This window comes from Sorex araneus, chromosome 1 (assembly GCF_027595985.1).
Source record: "Sorex araneus isolate mSorAra2 chromosome 1, mSorAra2.pri, whole genome shotgun sequence".
Taxonomy (NCBI): Eukaryota; Metazoa; Chordata; class Mammalia; order Eulipotyphla; family Soricidae; genus Sorex; species Sorex araneus.
In genome coordinates, this window is record NC_073302.1 from 97441581 (window position 1) to 97461810 (window position 20230).

Below are 20230 nucleotides of genomic sequence, written 5' to 3' on the forward strand. Positions count from 1 at the left end.
CTTCCTTTCTTCCCCTTCCTTCCTTCCTTCCTTCCTTCCTTCCTTCCTTCCTTCCTTCCTTCCTTCCTTCCTTCCTTCCTTCCTTCCTTCCTTCCTTCCTTCCTTTCTTTCTTTCTTTCTTTCTTTCTTTCTTTCTTTCTTTCTTTCTTTCTTTCTTTCTTTCTTTTCTCTCTTTTTCTCTTTCTTCTCAAAAAAGGGTATTGAATCCAGAATATCATAGTGAAGGAATGCTTTCTAACACTAAGTAAAATCCTTAGCAAGAATTCTATATTCATTCAGGGCAGACATCCAGAGGCAGGATTCTGGTATATGATTTTATTCCTTTCTTGTTCTTGTTATGTTAAACCACCATCTTCACCCCTGAATTCTAAAATCCCACAGTACAGGATGTAAATACCAGATTCATGCCATTTATTTTAAATAGTTTGTTGTTGTTGTTGTTGTATTTTAGGCACTGTGGTGTACAATACGTGGTGGGGTTTCATGTATAACACAGTTCAGCAGAACACCCTCCGTGGAGGGTTCACTTCCCTCTGTTCCTGTCCCAATAGCCCCCTCTCATCACTCCCCTCAGTAAGACTCTTACTGATGCCAGTTCTTTAACTGTTGAGAAGTGGAATTTATGGGTCATTTGGAAGTTCAATTCCTAGTTTTTTGAAGAGTATCCATATTGTTTTCCAGAAATGTGGGATTAGTCAATATTCCTATCAGCAGTGAATGAAGGTCCTCTCAACCCTCCCATCCATGCCAACACTGGTTGCTTTTGTTCATGCTGTGTGCAAGTCTCATTGATATTTTATTGATGTTTTGGGTTGAATTTCCCTGATAATAAATGATTAAAACATTTTTCAACATACTTTTTGGCCTTATGAATGTTTCCTTTGATGAAATTTCTGTTTATCTCTCCTCCTCACACTTATGTCTTTAAAAATTTAATTTAGAAGTTAACAGTCATTCAATTTTTCATCCCTATATATTAAATTTGTTTAATTTCTCCTACAAATCTGTCTGATGTTAATTTGCTTTGCAGGTTGGCCTCAGAAGGACACAGAGAGATGAAAATACATTCTCTGGGTTTTTCTTCCCTCTGGGGGGAAGCGGCGTGGTGTACGCCATCTTATGGACCTTTAAACAGGTATGAACTTGGTGGCTCGGGAAAAAAAATGTGTTTTGAACTTGAAACAGCGGGATGCTTGGGCGGTCCCAGGCTGGGACTGGTACCGGCTCTGGCTCACCCTCCGCCAAGATTCAAAACGGGTGGCCATGCCCTTGCATGGCCGCTTTGCTGCTGAACGACCAAGATCCAGAGTCAGCTAGATTACTTCTGAACCCAGCAAGTGCTCGCAGCCATGTCCCCAGAATGTGAACTAAGCTTTTGCTTTATGCTGCCACAGGAAGGGAAATGATGAAATTTCCCACTTAAATCTCCATGTACTTAATTACTAAAACACAGAAATTCTAAACTGCACGGCCAATACTGTGGCCGCGTGAACTTATACCTCTTAGGGCCGTATTTTGGGGGGATAAACTCCAAGAAGAATAGTGAGTTATGTGTGAAACCCCAACAATAGTGAGTTTTGGATTGAAATATGGAATATGATCAAGGTAAAGAGAAAATGAAGTGAATTTTATCAGTTATGCAGGTGGGGGTGGGCGGTGGGGGGTGGGAGGTGTACTGTTGGTTTTTTTTTGGTGGTGGAATATGGGCACTGGTGAAGGGACGGGTGTTTGAGCATTGTATAACTGAGACATAAGCCTGAGAACTTTGTAACTTTCCACATGGTGATTCAATAAAATAAATTTAAAAAAAAATACATTCTCCATACCTCAACATTCATACAATGAGCTTTAGAAATTTTATATTTTTCCACTTTTTAACATATCATGATTAAGTTAATATGTAAATGATGTAGAGTTAGAGGTTTTAAATTTGGTTTCATGAAAGTGTAAATATTAATTTAAATATTCTATTTTCTAATTGAATTACCCTGAATTACAAAGTTAGAAAAATATTTATGATGAAGTTTGAGGCACATATTATTCCAACACTTCAAAAATGTCCACTACCCTCTACCAATGTCCACTTTAAAAGTATCCACTACCATCTACCAATGTCCACAGTTTCCTTTCTGCCCACCCCTGCACCTGGCAAGGCAGGTACTTTTCCCCTTTCCCATTGTCCTGATGTTCCTTCCCTAATTTATCCCTCCCCCTCCTGCCCAGTGGTAAGCTTTCTACTGGTGAACACTGATACAAAGATCCTCAACAAAACCTTAGCGATCTCTATCAATGTTCATCAGGGATATCAGTCTGGACTTTTAGTAATGACTTTGTTTTGGGCATTAAGATAGCATGGTTTCATAGAAACTGTTCTAAAGAATTCCTGTTTCTATGGTATTTTTAGAAAGACTTCAGGATAATAGTAAGTATTCTTTGAAGGTGTATTTGAACTTACTAGTGAAACTTTTGAACCAGGGTTTTTGTTCTTGAGGAGATTCTGATCTGATTTATCAGGGCATTTTCTCATTTTTTGCCTCATGAGTCTAGCCAAAAACTCTCCTGTTTTATTTGTTCTTTCAAAAAAGATACCAGTTCCTTGTTTTGTTGACATATGTACAGCTTTCTTTATTTCTAAATCATTTATTTCTGTTCTAGCTTTTTAAATTTTTAGCATTTCTTTGTTGAAGTTCTCAGTACTATTTTTTCCAGCATTCTTCATTTTCTCTTTCCTCTACTGAAATTCCAGTGATAGAGTAGTTGTTCCTGTTGTTACAGTCAAATAACTATTTTAAGTTTTATTCATTTTTTTCTCGTCATCTTTCTATTGGTTCGTTTCTATTGATATATCATGTGCCTTGTTTTCAAAGTTACTGATTTGAGGGTGTAGAGAGTTAGTATAGGAAAAGACACTCGCCTTACATATTAACTACCCCCACTTCTCTCCCTGGTGGTACCTGGTGGTATGTGGTACAAAAAGTCCTCCAAGTGCCACCAGCAGTGATCCCTGAGCACAGAGCCAGGAGTAATTTCTGAGAATTTTTCAGGTGTGCCACAAGCTAACAAAAAATAACAAAGGAAACCAAAATAAAACAAAGTAACTGATTGATTTTTATCTTTCATTCTGCTATTGTGTCCTGCTAGTCTTTCTTTAGTTCTTTCATTTCAGTGAATGAGTTCTTTTATGCTTATGTCATTATTACTTCATCATTATTTTTATGATTCTCTGCTCCAGTGATTTTTTTCAGTTTAGTGAACAGCAGCAGGGTTGTTGGTCTGAAGTCCGTGGGCAGTGTACGAAGCTCTGCGAGAGTGAGGGCTTTCCTTAGTCTCTATTCCCACTAACTACGAGTAGAATTCTGGGCTCCAGTAGGACCCCCATTTGCAGTGAGGCAAGTGTCTATGACTCTATTGGTTTTCAACAGCTACAGATGCCTTTAGCTAAATAAATGCTTCCGATAGAGCACTGGTGCTGGTGGCTCTTTGTTGAGTACATCGGAGCAAAAAATGATTGCACCTGTAATGGGCAACCAGAGCGTCATGGCGGAGCAGACCCCAGGCTTGTCTGGGCTCTAGGATGGGTGGTTTCTGGCGGTTGATACAGAATTAGTCAGATTATCTCTGGCAGTGACTTGATATTGTGGGCGCAGGAACGTATTTGTTCATCAAGTTCTGCAGGATACTTGCATTTGAGAGTACCAGTTTGGGGCTGGCTGTTCCAAATCAGGGACTTGACTGATAAACTGGTCACTGCTGGGGCATCTGCGCCTGCTGTGATCTGTGGACAGCTGCACCCTACCTGTGCTTTATACTTCCAGCTACTCTCTCACAGAGCTGGCACAGGTGCCACAGCAACCTCAGTGGTGAACTAAACCTGGTGTGAATGAAGAGACTAAGTCAGTCCATACTGAGGCAGGCTTTGTTGGTTATCAACTAGCTGCGGCACATGTGTATCAGATCAGACTACAGCTGTGTGTCTGTGGGCTAACACCAAGGCTGTGACTCTTCCGGCTAGAGCTGAGGTTGTGACCTAATTGGGGTTGGATCTTAGACTGTCTTTAAAGACTATTTGTAATATTAAATCCAAATCAAAATGTCTGTTAGACTTCCTTTTTGCATAACTTTTAATGTAATAAATATAATTTATTTAAATTTTCTGTTTCAAGTGATTATTTTAATATATCCAATTAAGTTATTGAACTATTAAACAATTATTTACTTAATTTATTCAATATTCTGATATGATCCCTTCCCCAAACCCCACTAAGAGTTTTGCCTGAATATAGAGCCAGGAATAGGCCAGGAACATTGCCATGTATGACCCCCAAACAAACAAACAAAAAACAAAAAGAATTTAAAAATTACAGATTTATTAACAAATTTGCTTTTTTGTTAATTTTTAATTAATTAATAATTAACACTATCAACGATGTAATAATTATCCAATTAGGTATGTATATAATAAATTAGATCATTAATCTATTATATATACCTAAATTTACAATTTGGAGTTTTGGCAGGCCACCCTTGAATGTACTCAGGGCTTACTTCCTATTCTGCACTGAGGATCACTGATGATATTTTAATGTATGCAATGAGAACAAAACGTTATTTTGATTACACTTTGACTATAGTATAATTAAGAATATAAATTCACGATCACGATCACGAAATCCCGTTAATCATCGATTTCTGGAGCGGGCTCATTAACCTCTCCATTCGTCCTTTCCCTGAGATCTTAGAAGTCTCTCTCAACTCAGCCCTCCCAATGATGTCGCACTGGAGGCTCTTTCAGGGTCAGGGGAATGGGATCCAGCTTGTTACTGGATTTAGCATATGAATACACCATGGGAAGCTTGCAAGGCTGTCCCATGTGGGCAGGAAACTCTCAGAAGCTTGCCAGTTTCTCCCAGAGGGAGAAGTAGGTTACAAGATATCGCTTCTGGGAGCTCACTTTTAAGTTTCTGGATGTTGGCCATTGATGGAATTACACACACCTGGGTTCCTCTGCAGGTACCTTCATGTGTGAGGCCTGTCCGAACGTGTGGAGAGGGGCCTCAAGCATGGCTGTGGCTAGGTTCTGGTGGTCTTTGGCCGCCTGGAGCTCTGCTTGGGGTGGGGAGGGAAGCTGGAGCCCATCCCCTCTGAGGGGCCCCGGGGAAGACAGTCAGGCATGAGGGCAAGAGACTGTCTGCTGAATATAAATTATATAGTATAAATAGTTAATATCAATATGTTAAATACCTTTTCAAGAGGTTTTTGTGTTCTAGCATAAATACAGCAAATGGAGTTGCTGGATCATATGGTAGCTCTAATTTTAAATTTTTGAGATATTTCCATACGGTTTTCTGTACAAGATTCTTCCATAGGGCTGACTTTCTATTTATATTCTCACCAACAGTGAGATAGGGCACTTTTTTTCCACTTCACTGCCTGCATTGACTATGTCTGTTTTGTTGCTATCGTTTTTTGTTTTGATAAAAGTCATTCTTCTGGATGTGAAATAATATCTCATTGTCATTTTGATTTGTATTTCTCTGATAATTAGGGATGTTGAATATTATGTATTATGCATATTGGCCACTTGTCTGTTTTCCCTGAACAAACAGCAGTGTCTACTCATCTGTTCTTCCCATTTTTAAAAATTGTTATTGCTTCCTGATTTACTTTGTTTTTCTTTGGGGCCTATAAATGACAATGCCTATGGCTTACTCGTAGCTCTGTAGCTCTGTTTTTGGGGAAAATTCATAGTGGGGTATTGGGGAGGGACCATGTGGGTTTTCAGAGATTCAACCTTGGTTGACTGTGTGCAAGGCAAGCCCCTACTCCCCTGCTATTGCTCTGGTTCCACATTTTGTTTTTCTGTTCTCCTATATGCACTATTTTATTAAGCACAAGTCATTCATTATCACAGATATATTTAAAAACTTTGGTTTTGTTCAGTTGAAGCTTAGTAGAACACTACACATAACATATAAAATAAAATATTGATAAAAAAGTCAAAGGTAAGTGGCTGGTAAGCATCCAGTTACTTCTTCTTCTTCAGGTTTCATATCATATTTATTATTTTATTTTTTATTTAGTAAAATATTTTATTTAAACACTATGGTTTATAAAGTTGTTCATAATTCAGTTGTTATAGGTTTTCAATGTTCAAACAACAATCCAATTACCAAAGTGACCCCTCCACCGACCCCATTTTCCAAACACCCCCAAATCTGCACCCTTTGCATGCACACAATAATTTATTTTATATTGTTTGTTACAACTAAATGGCTAAAAGGATTATCAAAAACTCCAATAAAAGAAAATATGCTAGAATTGTTATAGCTCACCATAGGGTTGGTCAGTTTTTATCTAATTATTTACTAAGTTGTAGATGGTTGAGCCTTCTGTGTTATTTTTGTTTGTCGTATTGTGTTGTGTTGCTGAATTTAGTTGGCTTCTGTGTTACCCATCTAATTCGTTGTACTCCTAGTGGAATTTCATTATTGAGGAACTTCAGGAGTTCCTTGGCCATGAATTTGGCTGCATGGTGCAGAGACTTTGGGACCTAGAGCCCAGGACAACGAGTTGCCACGTGGCAGATACAGCAGGTGGGTGTGGCTGTGGAGTTGGGAGATTGGGAGGAGGCTCCGAACCCTAACTTTGAGAAGACTCCAGAGTTCTCAGCCTAGACACTGGGGTACCAAATTCTTATTTTTTAGTGTATCTGCAGAGAGTATAAATGAAGTAGTGGAACTGAGCCTGAACATGGCTGCAGAAGTGAGGCGTGTATACCCTGTCTGGGGTTGGCAGGGCAGGTTGTGAGCGGGCCCACCTCTCAGGCGAGAGTTGGGATTTTCAGCAGGAAACTGCTATTTCCGGGAATTGGAGCTGCTTGTCTTGCATCTCATTTGAGATTTAGTCCTGAATCGGTAGAGTGGGGCTGGTGGGTGTAAACCTGGCTCCAGCCGTGGGAGGTGCGTGTGGCTACCGGTGTTTCCAGAAGTCAGAGAGAGGGGTCCCGTTCTTTTGTCTGACGAATTTCAATATTGACTATTATCCCATTATCAGATGAAGGGTTTGTATATATTTACTCCTATTAAGTAAGATGTCTGTATTTTAGCTATGGCTTCCTTTGCAGTACAGGTTTTTTTTTTAAAGTTTTATGTAATCCTATTTGTTTTGCTTTGCTTTTGTATTCCACGTCCAAAACAAGGACTCACTAAAGACACTCCTGAAACCAATGTAATAAAAAATATGGCTCTGTTTTATTCTATGTTACCAATTTAGAGCTAACATCTATGTCAGTGTATTTTGAGTTTAATTTTGTGCCTGATGTGAGCTACTGGTTCAATTTCAGTTATTTGAATGTGGCCAAGCAGTTCCCCAACATCATTTTTACTCTTTCTCCATTTTTTCCTCACTGTGTTTTGTTTGTTTCAAATTGACCATACACACATCTGAAACCTTAAGTCTGGGCTGTCAATTATATTCTGTTGTTTAAGTGCCTGTGTTAGTTTTGTGGCAAAATGATCCTATAGAGTTTATTTTGATATCAGAAACTGTAATGCTTCTCATAGTCTTTTCCTTAGGATTTCTGGGGACCACTAGCAAACCTAGGGACAGGAAGTGGCATGCAGTGCCAGAGATTAAGTCTAGTGTCTTGTGTATACAAAAGATACTCATCTGTCTCTTCATCTCCAACCTTTTTTTGAACATGTAATTATCATTAGATGTTGAATATTGTGGAAGTTTTCTCTAGATTCACAATTCTAATTGTATAATATAGTTCGAATTAGCTTTCTTTTTCTTAATATGATACATCACATTAATTTTTGCATATGTTAAAAACATTCTTTCTCTTGGAACAAATCACACTAGGACATGATATACTACCTTTTAAATGTCTTGTTGAACAAGGCTTGCTAAGGTCTTATTGAGCTTATTGAGCTTCAGATACCTAAAATCGATGCTCATCAAGAATTATGTGTATTGAATTGTGTGTATCTTCTGTATTGTATGTGTATCTGTGTGTGTCAGTATATTTTTAATATCAGATCTCATAGAAACTGAAAGAATTTCTGGTTTCCTCAAATGTTTAGAAGATAGTAAGAGGAATAGGTAGTAGATCCCCACTGAAAGTTTGATAGGACTCTTTAACAAACCCATGTGAACCTGGCAATGTTTCGGGTGAGGCTTTTAATTACTGCTTCAGTGTCCTAAGTTGTCGTTTGATCTGTTCATGTTTTCTATTTCTTTCAGATCCAATATTGGGAGACCATATGATTTAAGAATTTGATTCGTTTCTACTAAGTATTCTAATTTATTGGCATATATTTGTTCATAGTAGTTTCTATGGCCTTTGTTTTTCTTAAGGCTTCTCCTGTTCACTTCCTATCTTATTTGAACATTCTTTCTCTATCTGAATCTAACTAAAGGTTATTATTCTTGCTTATTCTTTCAATAAACTAACTCTTGATTTCACTGATATTTTATTTATGTTATAACTTTTCTATTTTCTTCCTTCCATAACATTTTGTGTAATTTGTTATTATTTTTCAGTTCCTTAAGATAGAGTTATATTGTTTGAGCCTGTATCACTATAAATGTTTCTCTTAGTGCTGCTATTTTTGTATTCCATATGTTCAGATATCTTGTGTTTTAATTATTCTTCGCTTCCAGGTATCCTATGGCCATACTCACCAGTCTTCAGGGGTCTTCAGGACTATAACTAGCTGTGCTCAGGATCACATACATGACCACACCCAGGAGTACTCCAGGGACCATGTGATGCTAGAGTTAGAAATGGGGTTGACCATTTTGCAAGGGATTGCATTAACCCCTGTACTATCTTTCATTTTCTATGCATCTTTTAAAATTCTTTCTTTACACATTAGCCTGTTATCATATAATTTAAATGGTTTCATTACTCCAAATTTTACTTTTATTGTGAATTTCTATCTTCATAAGTGTCATAATTGGCAAGATATCTGAGAAGAACATTTTAGTCTTCTTGACTTCACTGAGAGTTACTTAGTGTTCCAGCATGCTTTCTTCTTGGAGAACAGAACAATTGACAATGGAGGAGAATGTGTATTTGGCTTCTTTGGGTGGAGAGCACTATAAATGTCTACTTATCCTAGGTCTTACACTTTTTTATATAACATAGTAGTTTTACTGTTGATTTTTCCTTATTGTTTCTTTATTGATTGTTTTCTTATTTATTCTTCTGTTTGCTTTCTATGGGCTATTCAATCTTGAGGCTGGGTGATCAAAATATCATTCTGCTATTGTGTTGGTATACCTCTCTTTAGATTTATTCACAGTTGCTTTATAAATTTTTACATCCTTTCATTCAACACATAAATGCTGACAAGTTCTCATAATGTCCATATTTAGCTCCTAACAATATAATATTTATCCTTTTCTATTATTACTATTTGCAGTTTGCACCATATTTTGTCTGAGTATAACCAGGCCTGTCTTTTCAAGGCTATCATTTGCTTCTATGATTGCTTTGAAATATTTTATCTTGAACCTATATTTATCAATGAAGTACAGGTGTGTCTTCTGAAAGGTGAAGGAGATTTGGATCTGTTTTTGTATCTATTTGCCTGCCTCTGTGGCACGCATTCTCTCTTTCTCTCTCCCTCTCCCTGCCCCTCTCTATTTCTCTCTCTCCTTTCATTTTGGACATTATGGTTTGCAGTACAGGTACTTGAAGGTTTTCATGTATATCCCTTTACCTGTTTTCAGCACTCAGTTTTTGTCCAGAGTGATCATTTCCAACTATCATTGACATAATGGTCCCTTCTCTATATTAACTGTCCTCTCTCCTTCACTTGTGACAAGGTTCCAACCATGGGCCCGTCCTCCTAGCCCTCATTTCTACTGACCTTGGGTAATACAGAAGGAGTGTTCTTTAGCTCTTGTGCCCATATGTTGTGTAAGAGGATATTTAGGGCCAGCCACAAATATCCCAAAGTAAAACTGGGGGTGGGGATCTCCTACTCCCAGCACCAGCTTACTTCATAGCTGTTCCCCACAGAAGCCCAGGAGCCTGGGGCCAGAGATATTTCTCCAGGCCCTTTGGATTAATATTTTAGCTACCAATAAGTCTTTATCTCCACTTCTCCCCAAGGGAGAAGCTTCTTCCCAGAGGCAGGGGCATTGTGAGTAGAGCTAGGACATTTGCCTTGCATGTAGCCGACCAGGGTTTGATTCCTCCATCTCTCTTGGAGAGCCTGGTAAGCCACCGAGAGTATCCCACCCACACGGCAGAGCCTGGCAAGCTACCTGTGGCATATTCAATATGCCAAAAACAGTAACAAAAAGTCTCACAATGGAGACAGTACTGGTGCCTGCTTGAGCAAATCGATGAACAATGGGAAGACAGACAGACAGTGCTTGTATCCATTACACTTACTCTGTGTTTTTTGATTCATGAGTTCAGATATTAACCTTAAGAGAAATTATTTCTAATGGAATAAAAAACCTACCATTTTTCTATATGAATTTTGTATGTATTTTTTTACTATTTTCATAATACATCATGTCATGATTATTTATTGTAATTAAGGCAAAGAACATTGTCATTTGCTGGTCTAAATTTTAAATACACCAGGAATGGGTTAACTGATGCTATTGGTTCAGCAAATCATGTTACTTAACACTGAATAATTCCTCTCTATGTACCTCTTCTTTTAATTTATGTCTACGTTTTTCTATATTTGATGGCCTAATATTCAATAGCATTGTTCTTCGGGTCCTGATTCCTACTTTGTCTACTTGTAGACAATATATCTCAGTCCCTCTTATTTCTTGGATTTAATTTGCTTTATTAAAAAATAATATGCAAATAGGAATAAAATATACCCATTGGCTTCCCCTTATAATGTATGGATAAAACTAGTTTGGAGGTATTATTGAAATTGTTACTGAATTATCCTGGTTTACAGGTACTCAATTTTCCAGAAAAAGTTCTCTCTCTGTATATATTTAGGGTAGTTAATATCTCTTTTATAAAGAGGATCATGTATAAGGACCAATGATGTGATCTGAACACTTTAGAAAAAATATGTGACAGGGAGCAGCACCTTAACACACAGGAAAGTAACTACAGGAGTAGATATGTCATGCATGTGCCCATATCTGCCATATATGTGCTCATATAGTTTTGCTTTTTTTTTTTGAAGATATATTAGAAAAAACACCATTAAGTTCCTAACATAGCTTCTGTGTTGTATTCCTATAGTCTACTGCTGTTCTTAGAATTTAGCCCATTGGCTGTTCCACATCTGCTAATACTGTATTTTTAATGTATTTTTTCACATGAAAAATGCAATATATATATATATATTAAAAATAATGTATTTTTCATATGAAACCCTAGGACTTTAAGAAGCTATCCAACATATGACAAACAAATAACAAGAGTAAAAAAAAAATCCTGACCTTAGCATCTGCTGAAGTTCAGAGGAATAAGAAAACTGGGGGAAAGCAAGCAATAAAACTAAGCAAGACTTCCATGGTCCTGTTAGACCACTCTGGATATAATGTTATACCAGTATCAGTGCAAGTTTTCTGTCCTAATTCTCTGAGCTGTCATCATGGGGAGTCGAAGGGAGGGCATGAGGGATGGCATAGGGTTAGCATGCATGCCTTGAGTGTGCCTGCCCAAGTTTGATTCCCAGTGTTTTTCCTCTCTAGTATTACTGGGCATGATCCTGGAGGTTGAGAGCACCATGGGGTGACTCTGGTAGCTTCTGTCCCACCAGCCCCAAGCAGCACTCCATCCATGGGCTCTAGCTCTGAGCTGCCTGGCCACTGGGCTGAGTCTTGCAGGACGGGTCCCAGGAGCCATTCCCCGATCACTGCTTGGGAAGCCCTCACCCAGTACTAAAAGAAATCATGGGAGCAGTGATTAAGTTTCAAGACTGAAAGAAAAATTGTGTGAAAATTATAAATTTTATAGTTTCCAAAATGTATTTCATGAAAGCTACTCTGAGATGGGCTGCCATGGGGGAAAATGGCTTTCAGAGTTTATGCATAAATTATTTTACAAATGGCAAGTTCTGATGGAAGATTATAGTTACTATGTTTTACACACTTTTAAAAATAAAAACCTTTTGGTTTATGGAACACTTATTATTTAGTGGTTAGAAAAGCCTATTTAATAAATTATGTGATTTCCATGGGCATATTATTGTGTATTTATTATACAGCATTTATCTCATAGAAACATAATAGTTATGAAAAGCTTTATTTTATGCCAATAAGTAAAAAATGTAAGCTATATGTAAATAAGCTAAATGTGTCTGATATTTATGTCTATATTTAGATACAAATATAGACATATATATCACAAAGTCTCTTTTTAGTAAATGTCCATATAAATCATATGCCAAGTGAGAGAGAAAGAGAAAGAGAAAGAGAGAGAGAGAGAGAGAGAGAGAGAGAGAGAGAGGGAGGGAGGGAGGGAGGGAGAGAGGGAGAGAGAGAGAAGAAAAGTGCCTGCCATAGAGGCAGGATAGAAGGGAAACTGGGGACTGGGGACACTGGTGGTGGAAAATGTGCACTGGTGGAAGGGATGGGTGTTGGAACATTGTATGACTAAAACTTGATCATGAACAGCTTTGCAACTGTGTAATCCACAGTGATTCAATAAAAAAATTATATGGCTTCATAAATACTTAAATATCCTGGCAAAAATCAATACTTTAGATTCACAGTAAAAGCTCATTTACGATATTTATAGTTACGAAGTTTAAACTAAATTTTCTTACAATGATTTTCAGCTTAATAGTTGAGAAATGGCCAGAGTAGCTGAGTATAAAGAATTAATTAATGGAGATAATTCACTCAAATATTTTTTTTAAAAGTATAGTAATGTGATAAATGTAATGTGATAAATGGTTCTTTATTTTGAAATATCTTTAGAATAAAATGTAGGAACTTAAGTTTTTAATGTGAAAATTTTGTTGGAATAATTCTTTTAACATAGATAGCTTGATAGCTAGCATAAAAACCAAATATCTGAGAATTATTTCTTTAAAAATGAATCATTCATTTATTGTATAACAATGAATGAACAGTATTTAAAAAATGAACAGTATTTCATTTTTAGTAGTGGACTACTACTTGGAGGAAAAACATTTTGGAGGCTGGAGTGATGAAACAGCAGGCAAGGTGCTTGCCTTACGTGGAGCAAACTTGTTCTATCCTGGCACTGCGTACAAGGCCCCTGAGTCTCTCGAGGAGTAATCCCTGAGTGCAGAGCCTGGAGTAAGCTCAGAGCTTAGCAGGGTATTGCCCACAAACAAACAAACAAACAAACAAACAAATAAACAATGACAACAAAAAGAAAAGAACCAAAAGCATTTTTCTCTTACAATGGGTGTTTAGGTGAAGTTTTTTAAGTTATCCCTGACAGACATTTCTCAGGCTGCATATGAGTCCCAATCTTCATAGGTTTCTTCCCTAATTCTATGTCCTTAAATCGAACAAAATGGTTATAGTTCCTCAAATAATATTGGACCTAAGATTAAGATATCTGCTAGATTTTACTTGAATAATAATTTTAATCAACAATAGATCCTATATTTTGAAGATTGACCATGTATCAGGGATGATACAGATAAAAGTATTTCATAGGTTATTGTAATTCACCTCAAAACTTAAAGAAATTAGAACTCAATTACAGAATAGGCAATGCATCTAACCTCATATAGTCCTGACTTTTAACTCAGGAATATTCTATTGCAATCAGCTGGTTTTGACTAGATTTTCACAGTTCTAGGAGTCTTATGAAACTCTTGGTCTTTAGCATGTAATTTCAAATAAGTGATCTAGCTATCTAATCCTAACTTAATTTGCATAATTATATGTCCACGAGTATTAATTCATAATAGAAGACACTGAAGAGAGAGGTTCAGCACAAAAAAGTTTTCTCTTTTTAGACCAAACGTATTTGTATCAATTCACACATGTATAAGATATATTTATATATCTTATATACATGTATAACAATGCAACATAGAAGTAGAGAAAATTAAATTTAAAAATCTACATTGTTTCTCATCCTTATAACAAAAATTTAGCCTACATTCTAGATTTAATTTTAGGCTAATTTGTGATAGGAGAGTATACGTTTTCTTAAGAATTGTTCAAAGTAAATTGCCATTTTTAACTCAAAAATACATTTATATGTTCAGACACATAAAAACAAACATATACATACAAACTGATACATATATAGATTGACTTAAAAGTTGAATATCTATATAATGTTTATATATACACATATATGTATATATACACACATAATTTCATATTGCTTTGTAATATTATTGCTATTAACACAGCTGTGGAATTAAATAATTTGTGTTTTTATTTCCAGTTATCAAAATCAATGTCTGTTTTCTTGCATGATTTTTTTGTTTATTTGTTTCAAGTAAAAGTACTTACATTTCAAAATGGTGTTTGTCTTTGGGGACAACATTTCAGGTTGGTTTGTGGTTCTTTCACATTTTAATTTTAATCAATTGTCAATAATTCAACTGGTCACTGTTAACATAATTCAAATGTGTGGGTCATTGTGAATTTAAGATGAGTTAATAGTATAGCTCCGGGTCTTAGAAAAACCATTAAAAGAACATTTTAAACACTTAAGGGAAAGAATCTTGAGTCTTTTTTTTTAATATTTTTCAAAAGGTAACTGATTTCACAAACACCAACCATAACATGATTTAGACAACTGAGAAACAGGCAATTGTATTTTAAAATACCAAAGTAAAACACATTTATACAAGTACAAAGCAAAACAATGCTGTTAAAAATGTTAAATTTTATGAAAACAATCATTTGCAATTCACTTCAAAATAATTTAATGTTATCTATTGTTTTAATAGTACAAGCTGCAACAACAGAAAAAGAACAAATATACACACAATTTTGAAATCAAATTCGTTATAAGTGCAGAAAAAAGTAAGTACAAGCACTTGTAGCCCACAAAACTCTTTAGGATTGGCACCATCTTTCTATAATATCTATATTCTATATAGATTTCTAAATGCAAACACCACCAGCAGCTGCCATTGAATTCTAGAAATACACACAATATACATAGTATATTTGTTCACATTGGGAAGATCAGTGAAATTCAGCTTCGTTTTTATACATGCCTCATCTTCAACAGACAGAGACTCTCCCAGGCCTCAGACCCTCTTTTAGGTGATTTCTGATTTACTCTTGTGATTTTCACTGATCTGTAATTTTTCACAGTATAAAATTGCAAATGGTAACTATAGAGATTCTGACAACTTGAGGTTAGCTGTAGATAAATGTGAACTCAGATAATGCCTTTGAAGTCTCCAAAAGCATGTACATTTTGCCGGGAGACTAGCATAGGAAATATTTTATTTTCTTAAAAAGTATTTAATTCCTGGTTTGGAATTGCAAAATTGCAGCAAAGCCATTAAACAGTTCATTTACAGTGAAAACGTTTCTGACCTTTCTGATTGCTTACTAATAACAGCAGTAGACCGGGAAGACTGTTGCTCTCTAGGGTTAGCACATTCAAGATTTGCTTTTTTCAACTTTGTCACCTTTTGTGTGATTTTCCTTCCCATATGCCCTTTTTGTTCCTACCCCTCAATCAGAGTCAGTTCTTCCCAGATCAGTTATGATCTGCTTTACCCAAGCAGAATGCTAACTACTTACGTATTCTGTATAACTTCACCCAGATGGGTCTCTTCTTCTTCTTCATCCTTTGACCAAACTGATTTTTAGGGTCACTTTCATGAACCTTAGTATTTTATTGTACTTTCCTGCTGGTTCCAACTGAATTATCCCTGGGCACCAGGAAAAAGATTGTTCTCATGAAAAATTCAATGATAACAGGTACCCAAATGATTTGTGAAGTTCATATCCTAGTCTTAGAATGAAGTCAATTCTCTATGTATTGTAGATTTATTACGTGGAACCTGATATCAGAATTGGCAAAGAGACAAAGTTAGCATCATTCCCAAATAAAATACCCCAAGAATGCATAATTAATAATATCATGTATTATACAATATACTGAATGACGTGGCAAATAGAAATACAAAGTAAAATACACATTATTCCATTCTAATCAGATAAATTATTTTTCTTATTACAGCTGGTTATACTTTCATATGGAATATTACATAGCAAATTACTTGCATTGTTTTAATTTCTAATGAATCATCTCATAAAGTAGTGTCTTTTTCAAAGAAACAGATTACTAAAAATTAGAAAAAGAAGGTGTTTTATAACGAAGAAAGTATTTTAAGTGTTCTATTGGTCAACACAGCCAAACTTACGGAAGTTGAGAATAAAATAAAAATCAGCAGAAGGGTTTTATGAAACAAATTTTTAAAACTTAGTAGAACAGACTTAAAAAAGCTCAATGCCTAAGAAATCAACAATCAATCCCCAGGTGAATGCCACCCTTTTGGTGAGGATCGAAGAATATTAATATTTAAAAGTATTTACATTTGTTTTTCAAGTAGAGGCTGACATTTGTTTGTGACAAAACCATAGCAGTTAGTTATCTTATCTCTGTTTCAAGAGTTTTACTCTAATATTTGGGTTAGGTGCATTCTGATTGTCTTATTTTCAAATTTGACATGGGAAATTTTATTTTTAAACAATGTGCATTTTGGTAAATTATTAGCTTTAACTATTTGGGAAGATGCGATTTGAAATATTAGAACAAATATAAAAGGAAGATCAGGAAATATATTTACTATAACTTTTAAAAGTGGAGAATGATAAATTATCTCTCAGCTTATTTTTAAATAAATGTGAAATTTAAAATACCTATCAAAATAAGGATATTAAACAAAAGGAAAAGATTTTATTTTTCTCTCTGCCAAAAATAAGCTTCTGCCTCATAGCAAATATTTTACATAAGGCTATCTTTAGTATAAGGCTGGGTCAACTGAACTTTAAATTTATAGGTTGCCTCCTCCTTTTATTACTATCCTTATTTAAAACTCAAGAACATTTGGCACCTGAGGATAGTTGTAATGGGAGGAAGAAAATATGACAGTGGGTGCAGGTCTTTGAGCTATGAATTCTACATCACTAATGTCCTATCAAAGTACTACTATAACTTTCCATCTCTTTTCTGCAGTTTCAAAAGCGACAGTATGAACTAAGTAAAACCACATTAATAATTATTGTAAAAGGAAAACACTAATCATTGCTTTGCCTCTTGGAATAACTAAGAAAGATCGCGTGTTTCTGTTCATCAAGATTCTTGTTTTAGTATCCTGTATTGCTTTAAAAAATCTACATTTGTCCTTGTTCATAGCTGCCCAGTTCACACAGCCAAGAAGAGTTAAAATCTCTGGTCACTGGCATAGCTAAATCTCTGCTAAACTGGCTGACAGTTTAGAATGTCTAGCGTATTAAGATAGTTAATTTTCTGAACAATAGTCCCTCCGATGTGGCAATGTCTAAAATGGATCTATGAACCATTCTTTCAATGGTGGAACTTGAAAAGAATAGGTTCTCAGAGAAAAGAAGAAACCCAAATGCATAATTTTGCATTTTAGCTGGCAATGCTAAAGGAACGGCATTTATAAGGAAGAGTGGCCACATTTTACGAAAGAGAGCTAAGCTGGAGCTCAAGAATTATTATTGTTATTATAAAGAGAATTTCCAGCTACAGAATGCACCCCAGTGAGGGAATTACAAAACAGGTATTCCAGAAAATATTATTATTATTATTATTATTATTTTTTGCTACTCCAGTATTGATTGGCAACACGGTGAAATAGTCAAGAAATCTTCCACTGGTTTTCTTGGTTAATGGAGGTGAACTGAAATTACTAGGTGGAATGCAGGCTTTCGGAAGAGGATTCCACACCGGCTGGAGAGGAACGTGTCTCCTAGAAGCTCTACTCTGTATCAGCGAGGCGGTCCTCGCCCATCCCGGCCCGGGCGCTGGGCCGAGGCTGTCCAGGCCTTCCAAGGACAGAAGCGGGGCGTCCGCGGGGACGCGGGAGGAGTGGGGAGGGGCGGGGCGGGAGGGCGAGGGAGGGGAGGACCGGGAGCGGGGGGCAGCGTTTGGTCCCAGGTCGGCGTTCGTTAGAAAATGTACATTCATGTTGGAGAGCGGCTCGCCCGAGGGAGGGACGGGGACGGGCCGGGCTATGTTACAGGGCGCGGCTCCGCCGCCCCGCGCCGGGGGTCGCGTCCCGCCCGCGGGGGCCGCCGCCGGCGGTCACAGCGACGACGAGCTCTGCGAGTAGTCGCGGACCACCAGCGCGTCGTACTTGGGGGACGCGGCGACGCAGAGCGCCGACTCGGACACGGGGGAGCCGGGGGCGCTGCCGCCCGAGCCCGCCGAGTCGCGGAACGGGGACGGCGGCGTGAGCGCCACCAGCTCCTCCAGCTCGGCGCGCGCGGGCGCGGGCGGCGCGGGCTGCACGTCGGCCAGCGTGGTCAGGGCGCCCGGCCGCGCGCAGCCGGGCGGCAGCATCATGGAGTTGAGCTCGCTGATGTTGGCCGTGAAGCGGCTCACCACGCTGCTGATCTGCTCCAGCAGGGACCCCTGCGACGACGGCAGCGACGGCGCGTCCTCGTCCGTGCGGCCAGCCAGCGCGCTCAGCGGCGACGGCGAGCGCGGCCGGCCGGGCTCCGCGTCCCCGACGGCCGGGCCCGCGCCCCCCGCGCCCCCCGCGCCCCCCGCGCCCCCCGCGCCCCCCAGGGCCCCGGACCCCGCGCCCCCCGCGCCGCCCGCGCCCCCGGGCCCCGCTCCCCCCGCGCCCCCGGTCCCCGCATCCCCCGGCCCCGCGCCCCCGGGCCCCGCGCTCTGCGGGAACGGCTTGATGACGGCCGTCTGGTTGGGGTTCTCCTTCTTGCTGATGTGCACCGACAGCCGCTGCCACAGGTGCTGCCCCCGGCTGCTGCGCTCGCTCTGGGCCCAGGTGACCGACTTCCCGTTGGAGCTGCGAAGAGAAAGGACACGGGGCTCAGCGCGGCCCGACGGCGCGGCCGGGGCTGGGGACGCGCGCGCCCGGGACTCCTGCGGCTGGACAGGCTGCGAGAGGACGCCTGGCTGCTGTGTCCGTCGGATCTGATTGTACTTTAGCCGGTCGCGTCACGGGTAAACAAAATGAGCGGGAGTCGGGAGGAGAGTGTCCAGCACGGGGGCCCACTCCGAGGGCCTCTGCCGCCTGTCAGTGCTGTGGTCAGGCAGCAGTGACCCGGCCGAGACCAGGCTCTCGGAAGTCGGCAGCATCTGGAAGGAGGAATTGGAACGAGGGAAGGGTGCCAGCCCACGCACCCGCTTATCAGGAAGGAGCGGTGGGCACTGGTTACCGACTAGGGTGACTCCAAGCTCAGTGCTTATGCTGCAGGCTGATGGTTGTTCTGTTTGACTAGGGGTTTCCGTCAGAAATCCTGACTTTGAACATGGGCTTTACTTAGTCTGGTTTATCTGCTGGAAAAATATAAGTTCTATGAATACGTATATGAATTTCTAATTAACTAAGACGTTTCCATTTCTACAGAAATTCCTCTTATTTTATTCAATTTTTTTAGACCTATAAACTTAAATAAGGATTCTAAGGGGCAGTGTGGAGTGTCTGTATTTGGCAACTAGCAGATTGCCCTCAAAGTAGGATCTTGATGAATGTTGTCTAACAAGATTTCCTAGGGCCTCCCTTCCTTTATTCTGTTCCTAAAGCAGTCCATTTTTGTCTATTTTTGAGTCTGCAAACAATGCTGATTAAGACTTAATTGGTAGCTCAATGCTGAACTCTACTCTTCTCACAAGTGAAAATGGACACAGCAGCCTTTGAAATGGCATTCTAATAACTTCACATATGGGGGGGGGAATCTCCAGATTTCCAGGTTGTAATATGAAGAGACTGGTGTGATTGCCCATGGCACAGCAATTCAAGATCTCTGTACTGAGCAGAGGTGTGCTATGCCCACACAGCTCTGTTCTAGGTGTTTGGTCAGTCTATGTACAAGAAGATGTTGGCAAACCCATTGGGCTACTAATGTAAACTAAGTAAAGTAAGACACTACACTACACTAATCTGAAGCTAATACTAGCCCTGACACATCCTTGGCCTTACCCCATCAATAACCCTGTGCTCAGGCTCCTCTGCAGGATCTGCCAAATGCCCCAGGCTTCACCCCAGGAGATCCGATAGTCTGAACTGGGTTATAGGAAGTGTGCATTTTATAGGCACTCTACCTCTGC

The 20230-nt window shown here is 39.0% G+C and overlaps 1 protein-coding gene across 3 annotated transcripts in view; it reads right to left on the minus strand.

The window, feature by feature from the left end:
* Positions 1-14663: 14663 nt before the first annotated feature.
* Positions 14664-20230, minus strand: part of GRM5 (glutamate metabotropic receptor 5) — a 583635-nt gene continuing 578068 nt past the window's right edge. For all 3 annotated transcript variants that reach the window (XM_055123882.1, XM_055123880.1, XM_055123881.1), the window contains one exon: positions 14664-18965. In XM_055123882.1, the coding sequence (XP_054979857.1) occupies positions 18239-18965 (727 nt within the window). In that variant the 3' untranslated portion in view covers positions 14664-18238. The remainder of the gene's footprint in view (positions 18966-20230) is intronic.